Raw genomic sequence first — 12,247 nt, 5'->3', positions numbered from 1 at the left:
TTTCATTTCAATCAAACACAGAGTCTTCTAGGTCTTGTTCTAAGTTTCAGTTTCAGTTTCTTAAGTCTTATTCCTGAGTTTAAGTACTTAATTAAGGATTAGCACCTAGAATCCTCACAAAGCGAAGCACCTGCAATTACTTACAAACTCCAATCTGCATTATTGATTCTTCATGCTGTCAAAAAGACTCACCATGTATAGAAATGTGGTTTTGGACTCAAGAGCCAAATTTTGTCCTTTGCGACTCAATGCATCTGCAACAGGGTTAGCTTTTCCAGGCACATACTCAATCAAACCTCCAAATTGCTCAAAAAATTATGACCACGCGCTTGGCGATCACTCCAATGTGCACTAGGCATAGACTGGAGCCACTTGGGCTTGATGATCTGTGCGTACTGTAAACTCTCTACCATACAAGAAATGCTTCCATGCTTAAGAGAGTGAATGACAGACAAAAGTTCTTTATCATAAACTGAATAATTCTTTTCCGCACTATTGAGCTTCCGGCTAAGGAAAGCTACAAGACGACCATGCTGCTGGAGCACAGCACCTATGGCGACATTGCTCGCATCCGTCCATACCTCAAAGGGATCATCCAAAAAGCAAGGATAAGACACGGAGCTTCCATCACCGCAACCTTGAGAGCTGTGAAAGCCTCAATGGCTGCCCCGGACAAGTCTACGCGCTGACGGCGAGTCTTTACCCCTTTCAAAACATCAATCATAGGTGCAGCAATGCGTGCAAAATTCTCTATGTGCAAACTATATGCTTCACATAAACCAAGAAAAGAACGCACATCATATGCAGTTTTGGGCAAATCCTAATTACAAACCTGTTCCACCTTCGCGGGGTCTAGCTTGACGCCTTCTGCAGAAATGATATAACCCAGATAAGTGACTTCAGTAAGAAAAAATTCAGACTTCTTAGCTGCAATGTACAACTGACACTCATCCAAACGAGTTAATACCCTTTCAACATCCCTTTCATGTTGTTCCCACGATGCAGAAAAAATCAGAATATCATCTAAAAAGATGAACACACATACACCTACCATGTCGCCGAAACGACCTACCATGAGACGATTGAACGTACCCACGGCTCCTGTCAATCCAAAAGGCATAACAATATACTCCCATTGCCCTCGCTCGGTGCGAAAGGTAGTCTTGAAAATGTCGCCTTTGAATACCCGTACCGATGGTATCCACTTTTGAGATCGACCTTGCTGAAAACCTTTGCCCCATTGAGCCTATCCAAGATATACTCAATGTGAGGCATCGGAAACTTGTTCTTGACGGTCATCTTGTTTAATGCCCTGTAATCAACACACAAACGAGACGAACCATCCTTCTTGCGAACGAACAAAATAGGGGCAGCAAAAGGGCTTACACTAGGACGTATGAATCCTCTAGCCACCAACTCCGTGAGTTGTTGCTCTAACTCTTCCTCCTGTGACTTGTTCAAACGGTAGGGAGCCTTACTGACCGGCTGCGCTCTCTCCATAAGCTCGATGCAGTGGTTCTCCGCTGAACGATAAACATCACATCAAGGCACTCCTTCGTGATAAGAGAGTCCATACCAGGAGCGAAGCCAGAAACCTCAAGAGGAGATTTCTGACTAACCTCTAGGCGGGCTCTCTCAACAAGAGAGTGACTAATCACATCATGCATACTGCCTGGATCAAACAATACAACAAAACGCTGTCCTTTTACATGACCATAACACTTCATGAGAGATTCATCAATGTGTGTGTCGGAATCATGAGAAGATGCAGGTTGTGTTGTGACAGAGTTTGTGGTAGTTGCGGGTGCCTTTAATTCTTTAGGTGGGACTGTCTTAGGACAGTTTTTCTTAATGTGACCTTAATGTGACATTGAAAACATCTACCTTCTTTAGCATAAATCACTTGTTCTTCCGACGTGATGTATCCTCCTTTAATTCCTTGAGAAGCTTTTTCATCAAGGGTTAGCTTAGGTTTTGCAGAGTTGCTTTAGATTTACCCTTAGATTCATTGTTAGAGTTCTTTTCCGAGGAATTAGAGGAAGAAGGGCTAGAAGAATTACCATTTTTACCATTTTGTGTGTTCTGAGAATTCTGAGATGTCCTTGAGAAGACTTGTTCTCCTTAGGCTTTCCCTTGTTGTGCTTCATCTCTTGGACGAGAGCGATTGCTACCGCCTTGTTGAGATCCGCGGGGTCAAAGACTTCAACATCAAACTTGATGTATTCGTCTAACCCAAAGAGAAAAGTCTCTTTGCGCTCATCATCCGACTTGCGTTGTTGAGTGCCTAGCTGCAAAACACGGTTAGAAAAAGACATGACTGGCATACCATGTTGCTTGAGATTACGCCAATCCTCTTTCAAGCGTGCAAGGTACTGAGGTGGCATAAACTGCGCCTTGAGCTTGTCTTGGAAATCAGCCAAACTAAAAGAGAGGAGAGTGAAATCGTCGGCTGCCTCTAGGTGCGCGGCTAGCTGTGCCTCTTGCCATGCATGGTACCAATTTATGGCATCACCGGCAAGGTACATAGCTGCCGTCAAAACTTTGCTATTTTCTGTTTTCTTAGTTGTCGCAAAATAAGCATTAAATTGATGCAACCAAGAATGAATCACCGTAGCATCCATCTTACCATCATACTTACTGAAAGTCACTTTTTTGGTGACTGGGTTGTTGGAATCCGCATCGTGGCTTGCACCACGAGAGGAACTCCCATGATCTTTGGGTGGTTCAGTCTTCGAGGCGAGAACTTGGGCAAGCAATTCCTGAGTGCGTAGCTCTCGTCGAGCTTCACACTCGGCCTCCAATGCTACATTTCTTGCTGCCGCTTCTTCCTTCCTCAGTTCTTTTTTTGCGTCGCGTTCGCGTTCTAAAGCAAGGCGCTTGTCTTCCTGTCTATCCATCATGGCCATCATTTGCTTCATCATTGCCTCCATAGGGTCTGGCGTAGATGGCGATGAGGGAGGGTTGGAAAAATCTCCTAGTGGGGAAAATCCTTCGTCGCCTCTCTCATGCTCATCACCTGAATGCGAAGTATCCATGCCGCTTCGGGTGACGACCATGCACTATGATCTTGGGGTCTTAAGCTCGCGAGGAACTTGGTTCTTGAGGGTCTTGAGGTTCTTGAGGGGTTCTTTCGCTTGCAAATCGCGTTGGAGAAGGATCTTCTCTTCACCCGAGTTCTACTCCTTTCTATGGGCGTACCCCTTGGCGGCCTTGCACTCACACCAAGGTTGCTTTTTTCCACCTCACGTCGATTGGCCGGCCGCTAAGTGCACGGTCCGCTCTCAATGAGTGAAAAGAGACACAAGCGGAGGCTGGACAAGCCCTTCTTTCTTGGGATTCCTGTCACTCTTCAACAAAACACGATTAGGAATCTCCACGCCCAAGTAAACTTGGATTCGTGCAATCACAAGAAGCAAAAAAATTATTGTGGTTCTTCCCTTGAGTAATGCAGAACACTTCCAAAGCTCTGATACCAATGTAAGGTTTAGCGAAATGAATGTTGTATTTTCTCAAGATTAGTGATCTTTATTGCTCAAGGTTCCTTTTAGTTCTTTAAGGAAAGAGAGAGCTTTCCGTCTTGTAGAGTGCTGTGGTCACGAACAGAGTGAGTGGATTGTGCGTGCAACTGAATGAGACTGAGAGAAGGAGAGAGAAGAGATACGACACCGAGAGGTTGTAAAACCCTCCTCCGAAGGCCCCACTCTCGTCGGCGAGAGTGGTCTACTTGATTGCACAAAGGTGTACAATGCGTATGCAATGGACTGATGCAATGGGACTATGCCGATGATGACGACGGCGACCTAGGCTGAAATTTGTTACCTTCTTCGTGGCTAAAAAATGACTGTTTTTGTCGGGCTGAATAATGGATGAAAAACGCTGAAGAGATCTAGGATTCTGCTGCGTTTTTTAAGGTACTACTGCCGGCTGAAACACTAAGTATTTGCTGCGGTTCAAGGGCTGAATTGCTGAGAGCAAAACGCTGCTTTTTCCTACACTTAGGCTGCGTTTTTGGAGAAGTTTCTTGGCTGAAAAAACGTTGTGGCAGCAGAGGACTTGTTGCTGAAAATGGCAGTTTTCCAAGTGCTTAATAACTCCTTACCCGGCCTCGGTAGTCTGCTGCAATTTGCTTGATGAAATCGCTGAATTGCTGAGTTTTGCCTGGCGTTAGTAGTGGCCAAAAATGCTGAAGTGACCAGTGGGAAAAACGCTAGGTTTCAATGCTTGCTGGCGATATCTGCATGGGAGGAAATCGCTGGGGCAGCCAGAAGAGTGGGCGATCCCAAGATGAGGATGATGCAGGGGAATGGGCTTCACCAAGCAACTTGGAGAGGGTCTTGCTGAGAGAGGGAGGGAAACACCTGTTGCTTGGTAGCCTACTGTGCTCCTTGGCTCATCTACCAATTTGTGCTAACTTGGTTTGCTTATATATTAACTTACCCAATTTGCCCTCCTGAGTACCCAACAAAAGTCACTTAATAAATAAGTGAAAAATGTTAAAAATAGGGAAAAATGGGATAAAGTCATATGAAAAATCCCCAAACTGACTCTTATGGAATCTAATGGAAATGCTTATGCTTATGCAGTGTGCAACCAGAGGATATGCATCTGAGTGACTGGGCATGCACGGTCTACGAATAGACTCACAAAAGTGCCAGATCACTTCTAATCTAACTTGACTGGACTTTATGGAAACCCTGCTATGGTGTAGCTTGTCTACGGACACATAGGGTTGGGATGTGTCACGCGACAGTACATGTATTGAACGAGAGTCATATTATATGCTGAACAAAACCATACAAGTTACGTAACTGTTTTTGCATCCATTAGAGTTGAAATCTGCTCTGAGTGAAGTGCCCACATGACAATTTATGCAAGAGGGTTCCAAAAGTGGAAAACCTAATCTAATGGACTTGTCCGGACATGCAGACCCTGCAAACACGCTCGTAAAATTGCCGATACTAATCCTAGACATCCCTATCTAGGAAAAAAAGGAAAATTGCTCTCGAAGTTGATGAAGCATGTCCACGTGGCACACAGCCATGTACACGTGACAAGTATGCTGCTCCTTTTATATTGACTGTTGAGGTGCCGCGTCCGGAGTGCCGAAGTCGGGAAAATGTGCGCACATGGGAGTTCTCTGACGATAACTCACAATTTTGTGACCCATTTGACGAACAGACTGGACCGATGCATTCCTCTAACCTAGACCTACATGCACGTCATTTCAGATGCCCACCAAAGTGTAATAACATCTATCAAAACGCTTGTACAAACCATTTATCCAAGAGGGTTTTAAAACTGAAAAACCTAATCTAATGAACTCGTCCAAGTCTTGCAAACACACTCACAAAATTGTTGGTACTAATCCTCCTAGGATTCTAGACGCTCCTATCTAGGGATAAGAACAAAATTGGCTCTGGAAGTCGAGATGAAGCATGTCCACGTGGCGCACAGAGCCATGTACACGTGACATCCCCTCCTACTTAAGGTGAAGTATTGGTACCAAACTCCATGCATGCCATAAGATGGTCTTGAACGAATGGCCTTCTAGATGATGTCTTCCAAGGCTACTTTTGAGAGAGAGGGTCCCGCAGGTGATGTAGAAATGTCCAAAAGACATGGATGGTGATGATACATCTACTCACAACCACTAGATTGCCTCCTAAATGATAAATAAATGATTCCCTTGTTGGTTACCGGCTAGCCTTTGCTGCCCCAACTCGAATGGTGTGAGCCAAACTGCAAACCGGATGGATGTGCGTAGACCAAGTGGCTGGATATGCAAACGTTGATGCCTACGAAGGTTACCACCCAACCTATGCTGCCCCTATACGAGAAGATTGGCGAGAGAAACGCCGAATGGGAAATGAAGCAAGATATATCCTTTGAAATGCCCACAAACCTTGGCAAGTCCTCTATATGATGTCTCATGAAATCACCAAATAACTCCTCAAAGATAGAGGCTCGTCTTGGGGCTTCAACTAGATTGTCGTACGATGGAAGCTCTAGATGAATCCTCATCTCTGCAATGAATGTGGCTGCAAATGTAGGCTCGCGATGCCAATGAACTCCCACGGTGGTTGCCTTGGATTGGAACCCTTAGGCTTCGGATTGATGGCTTTCGATTGCTAAGAAGATGTAGTGTGGACCCGAAGTGCTGCCAAAGATTTGTACAAATCAATGACGATGCAATGCCTCTTCTAAAATGTTGGAATTCTAATAGGCTGATATGGATGGCGCCTTCCTTTGTCGACACAGGCCGCTAACAAATCCTAATTCTCGCAATCAGCATCTTTATGTTTCCAATGCATGTCTTAAATGATGCGATCTATCATGTCGAAGAATTTGACTGCAAATATCCACGCTCAAATTTCTTTATGTCGAGGTGGTTGAGCGCGCACACCAAGTCAACTACCCTCTTGCAAGTGCACCACAACTATAACCCCCAGTATACAATGTTTGCATTTCCTATGCTCAAGGCGCACGGTCCTACAACACATACTCAAGCACCAAAGAGGAAAAAAAACTCAAAGATTAGCGCATTAGTGCAAAAGCTACAAAGCTCTGATACCAATGTCAGATGCAGCGGAATTAAAATGATGAAGATCTAGACTTTACACTTCCACACATCGTTACTTCTTCTCTTGCTCGATTGATGATTCTTTTTAGAGAGAGAGATGTGTAGAGGGACAATCCTCCTCAACGAACTCATGAGGCCCTGCAACCTTACAACCATAGTCACAAGGGACGCATTCCGGGACGGGGGACGGGGCTGAAATGGATTTTTAGTGTAAAAAAGAGAGCGGGACGGCAAGTGGGGACGGAAAAGTGGGGACAGGAAGCCCGAAAAAGGGCGTCCCCTGTTACTATGCTTACAACGGATCATCATAGAGATCATAGTGATTAGTGATCTCTCCACCCATCAAATATCTAACGAGACCAACTATGATGGTCTAGACTAGGTTGTGAGACAGAGAGGGGGCCAACAAGGCCATGTAGAAATAGTGGTTTAGTAAACTCAACAAAGAGTTTCTTGTAGCATACACAAAAGATACATAAATTGCTCGCTTTTACAGCATTAGAATTATATGACAAAAACTTTGGGAGGCTAGGTTTCCATACAGATAAACTTTGTCACAGACGTTTCATTGCAAGGCATTTCACCAGCAGAATTAGACATTTCAGCCGTTTTGGCCCTTTCACGCTTCAGACCTATTGAAATGCATTTTGAGGTGATGCTGCTTTAAATACAACTCGTCTGTTCTCCTAGCTATTTAATATATGTCCATAACACCCACCTTAAAATTTCTGTAGACCCATCTAGCAGCCATAAAAGGTGTTACATTTGAATGATCAACAAAGCATAAATAATTGCATGTCTCGACGAACATTATGAATGACAGATCAGATCATCCATACATTATGCATGTATGCACAACGGAGGTCCTAATGTAATGTATGCATGACATTTAGTACATTAACCTAGTTCGCATGTTTCCCGGAGGCAAGAGGATAAGTAGGTTAAGAGTATGTTATCATAATAAATGTCTAACATGAATTGATTATGACATTCCATACATGAAAAAATATAGCTCAGTACATAAAACTCAAACAGATATCTTCATGCTTTGAAAGGAGCTGAAATCTTGAAATATCCTTCAAACATTAGAAAATCTCCACTCCAAGGTTGCTAAGGGCAGAATTTGAACCAGACTTTACAGACTATGACAAATGATGGATAGAGTAACAACAGGTGTGCAAAGTAACAATGATGGAAAACCAGCTTCAATCAAAAAAATAGGTTGTATGCCATTACGATGAACACAGAATTGTTGTAAACTCAACAGAAGATGACATACAGGGCCACCGGAACAATACCTAGTTTTTAACCTCGCATTTGAGAAAACATTAAAAAACTGACACGTTGAAGAAAGACTAGAAGAACTTACGTGGAGTGTAGTATTTAGCAAATGACTCCATTAACTGCTCCACATGAGAGCGTTGAGTTTGAGCCTCCTCCACTAATCTTATCATCCTTGCTACAGCGGAATCTTCAGCCAAGGCCGAAGTTTCAACACAGATATATCCTAACAAAATCCCCAGGAAATTCAGTGGGAAGAAATAGCAGGAACGTTTGAAACTCCTACAGAAACCAGTTTTCTAGCTAAAATTGATTGTTACATACCATCACGAAGTCATTATGCATGCATCCATCCATACATATAATGCATGATGCAGGTAGGCACGCACGTATCTGTATGTATGTACTTCATATGTGACATATGTGTTTACATACATTAATATATAGAAATGTACACACACCCTAGCATGCCTACATACACATATATGTATATCTGTATATGTGTAAACACATACATACACAAATGCATGTGTACACTACACACGTGTGTGCATGTGCACGTGCGTACGTGTACATATGTTGAGGAGCACAAACGTTTGAACTTGAAATTTCTGAATTAATAGCATCACAGCTTAATCATCATCGACTTCAACCTCCATAAAAAGTGATACTAAATTCATAGAGACAAAAAAATGCAATCTCCTTTTACACTCCTTCCACAGAAGCAGCACCTGTCATATTGATGGTACCAGCCCAAACACGAGTACCAGCCTCCTTCTCTACAGGCAGTGACTCTCCAGTTAAGCTGCTTTCATCTACAGCACTCCTCCCAGATACTACAGTGCCATCAATAGGTATTGACTCTCCAGCTTTCACAGCAAGCCTTGTCCCAACTTTGACCTCCGAGACGTTTACCCTTGCACCAGTTTCTGCAAGGATTGCACTCTGGGGGGCTAAACTTGCCACAGAAGATATCGCTAATCGTGCCTGAACATTGACTTTAAAGTCATGATAAGCGAAGAAAGATTTTTCACTAATTTTGATCAATGCACCACAGGCATGCACTAAAAAACAACACTTGAAAGAATAGAGAAATACCCTGTCCGATGACCTTGACTCAAGCCATTCCGCAAGAGCGAAGAGAAACACGATCAGACCAGCTTCTAGGTAGTCACCAAGGGCAATAGAACCAGCAACTACAAAATTCGAGCAGAACAGTGATTTGATATTCAGCTTGTAAAAAGCTTGAATGCATCGGTGTTCCTCTGGAGCCAATAAAATCACTTGCCTGCAATTATCATCAATATATTGATGTCCAGAATACAACGCCGCAGGGCTCTGAAACTTTTCAAAATGATTGGTGGGGCACCCACTGCCACAGCCCCAAGAGCAACCCATTTCAACGGGTAAAATGCATACTGAAACAATGCAATAAGGACAAAAAACCCAGAGGCAAACGTGTAAGGAGAAGGCCATTTGCGTGCAGCCTTCCACTCCCCTGTAACATGGATGCTGGCTTCCAGGTGTGCATTATTCAGCAATTTGACTGCAATTCAGCAGCAAGCAAACACTTGTATTTTTAATGATGGTAGAATAAAATTGAATATTGTTAGATTCCAACATAAGAGGTCAGGTAGCAAGTATGAAAGAATACATGGGATAAACTGTACCTAGTCTGGCCGGGGGAGTGGCAAAAGCATCGTGTTGCACCGTTACTAATCTAGCCGCAACATTCACATAGACTTCTTGCACTCCTGGGGCAGGCTCCAAAATCTTCTTGACCAAAGGGACTTCAGCAGGACAGCAAATTCCAAAAACATCAATTGCAGTCTTTTGCAGTTTAATTGGTTCAGCATCATTTTCTATATTTATGCTGACATCTGGTTCTTTCAACAAAGGTTGCATTGCATCAAAGACATGCCCTGAAGAATTCTCAGCTGACACAAGTTCGTCAGCTGCATTGGAAGGAAGTGATCTTGTTCTACTATCTGAGGCACCCATTTGCGGAGCCTCGAATTTGAATAAGGCAAAAGAACTAGTCTCCCGGTTCTTAGCTGTTTGATGATGTGGTTCTCCAATCTTTATGAGCCGCCCATGCTCCAACATTTCGCTATCATTTCCAAGAGCATGGCTGACAGCAAATGAACCATCGCTTAACGGAACTAGCCAGTCCAAGTGATCGCCATGTCTGATCTGCTCATGACCACAACCCTCCTTGTGCACGTGCAGCTCTCCTTTTACCTCATTGCGATGCAAGAAGTCTTGACTGTAGCTTTCATCAAGAACCTTAAAACATGAATCTGGAAATTCCCATGGAAATGGACCAAGACCACAACCTGCTGCTTCCATGCACTGAATTACAACAACAAATGTAACGTTAGAGACATAGTTAATATGCATGTCAGAAGAAAAGTTGGGCTAAAATCAGCAGAACTTTCGCATGAATGGACATAAGAGCAATACTGCTTCCAAGAAAATGTCTTCAACGAGTTCGCCATGGTGAAGATGAGCATGAAAGCGACCATTGTTTGGCTTGCAAAATTGCTTGAATTTTTGGTCCTGTATACTCTGACCATGATCGATAAAGCATAATTCAGAGACGTCCACCTCTTGCTGAGGAGGCACAAGGAAACATGACATCTGGTTGCCATGGCGCAACAGAAAATGGCTTGCTTTATTGTGTTGATAAGGCTGCAGGAAGACGAAATGGGCACAAGTTAGACTTGATATATTTGCTCGATAAAGTTGTATGAAACTCATGATTTTGTTGGGTACTGACTAGCTATGATATTTGCCACGGCCACAAGAGGATATTACAAATTGCAATGCCTGTTGCAACAAGTTAAGAAGGAAAGGAGAGAAGCGCCTTTTCTCTATTCCACATGAGCAGCGTCTAGCTCGTAAACAGGTTTGTGTGAGTGCGCACGCAAGTGTATGTGCGTGCGTGTGTGTGTGTGGGGGGGGGGGGGGGGGGGGGGGGGGTGGCGGGGGGAGACGGAGGCGCTTACCATTGGCGATGGTGAGCCGTCCTCCATTGGCGAACTGATCAGAAGGGGCTCTGCGCAAGCGGATGGAGACTCTTCCATGAAATTTAAATTGAAAATAGGTCCATGTCTTAAACTAAAGAAATTAGTAAGTTGACCCGCATTAAACGGCGCATCATAATCTTCCTAAGAGCCGAGTCCCGCTGCAGATCCAGTCGTTAGAGAGAGAGAGAGAGAGAGAGAGAGAGAGAGAGAGAGAGAGAGTTGTGTGCCCCCCCTCGATGCACCTTTGTCGCCCTCCCTTGTCCTGCTCCTCTTCTCTCCGCCAACAAACTGGCATGTGCACAACATACTGACACACATGTTCTTTCTTACCTGGCAGCTTCTAAAAGGAAGTAAGGACCTGGAATCTTTTTGGATTCCCTTGCCAATTGCCCCTCCCCCCCCCAAACCGCCTCTCCTCCAATGTCCCCCTCCAGCCCCATCCTTGCTTGCACCTAGCTCTAACCCCTTTTTCCTCGAGTGCTAACACCACTAGGATATGGAGCAAGTTTTTAGTTGAGAGAGAGAGTTTATGGTCTGGCTACAACAACACCAAGAGCAGCTGAATAGAGCAGTGCCACACTCCAGTGTCACACAACAGCGACGTCAGTGAGAGATACAGAGAGCTCAGCGCCACAATCGTACCAAGCCTCAACGAGCCATGGAGTGTCTCGACTCACACAATTGCAATAACCCATGCGCACAGAGAAAGGGCCTCTCTGCTTAGAATACTCTAGACACCGCTACCATGCCATGCGTTGATGGAGCTGCCAATGTGTGTGTATGTTAGAGAGAGAAAGAGAGAGACAGACAGATGGGAGACATATAGTCAGCTACATGGAGAGCATGTGTACAGACACTTGTGTGAGAGAGAGAGAAAGAGGTAGAGAGCGACACCTAGAGAGATGTAAACTGAGAGAGAGAATTAAAAGATAGATTTGTGCTTGGTTGAAGTGAATGTGGAGAGCACTTAAACCTTGTGAACTTTTAGTAATGCTACTAATCACCCAGACTTGTTAATTGAGGAATGCAAGGTGTGGCTAATAATTTCTTTTTTCAACAAACCACTTTGAAGTTAAGCATAGTAGGTTTCTACGATCCAAGTTCTAGGGTTGCAAGGGAGCTTCCCTACTGCTCCTCTGGAGCCTCAAAGAATCGATGGGCAGGGAGGACTCGGTCATCCTATGTGGCCGGTTGGAGTTTCGGCATGGGATGATGGTGCGGTCGCGGTGCTTGGTGGGGTAACTCTCACAGTGAAGCTGGGTTCCCCTTGGAGCAAGGACCCGATAGCTTTAGCCGATACTGTGGGCTTCACCCGATGCCCTCCCCCTCTCTTTTTGGTTGTAGTGGAGGCCACCCC

The 12,247-nt window shown here is 44.3% G+C and overlaps 1 protein-coding gene across 1 annotated transcript; it reads right to left on the bottom strand.

Moving 5' to 3' along the window:
* Nucleotides 1–7,920: 7,920 nt before the first annotated feature.
* On the bottom strand, nt 7,921–11,027 carry LOC147465557 (cadmium/zinc-transporting ATPase HMA2-like). Its single transcript, XM_086520582.1, has 7 exons — nt 10,870–11,027; nt 10,325–10,552; nt 9,532–10,213; nt 9,150–9,407; nt 8,960–9,057; nt 8,593–8,848; nt 7,921–8,087 (listed from the first exon to the last, which is right to left on the bottom strand). The coding sequence occupies exons 1-7, from the start codon at nt 10,945–10,947 to the stop codon at nt 7,936–7,938; spliced, it is 1,752 nt and encodes a 583-aa protein (XP_086376708.1). The 5' UTR covers nt 10,948–11,027; the 3' UTR covers nt 7,921–7,935.
* Nucleotides 11,028–12,247: the final 1,220 nt, after the last annotated feature.

The sequence above is a fragment of the Adiantum capillus-veneris genome, chromosome 1 (assembly GCF_014529385.1).
Source record: "Adiantum capillus-veneris isolate H3 chromosome 1, ASM1452938v2, whole genome shotgun sequence".
NCBI classification, from domain to species: Eukaryota; Viridiplantae; Streptophyta; class Polypodiopsida; order Polypodiales; family Pteridaceae; genus Adiantum; species Adiantum capillus-veneris.
The sequence above is the reverse complement of the archived record's forward strand: the minus strand, read 5'-3'. Positions and strand labels throughout refer to the sequence as shown.

Bases quoted from the DNA above. Each gene is read 5' to 3' on its own strand.
- LOC147465557 (XM_086520582.1), bottom strand. From the start codon at position 10,947: ATGGAAGAGTCTCCATCCGCTTGCGCAGAGCCCCTTCTGATCAGTTCG. The intron at 8,849-8,959 runs GTATTTCTCTAT...GTCAATGTTCAG, and splicing joins AGTCAAGGTCATCGGACAGG to GCACGATTAGCGATATCTTC. The intron at 8,088-8,592 runs GTGCTGCTTCTG...GGATTTTGTTAG, and splicing joins TGGTACCATCAATATGACAG to GATATATCTGTGTTGAAACT.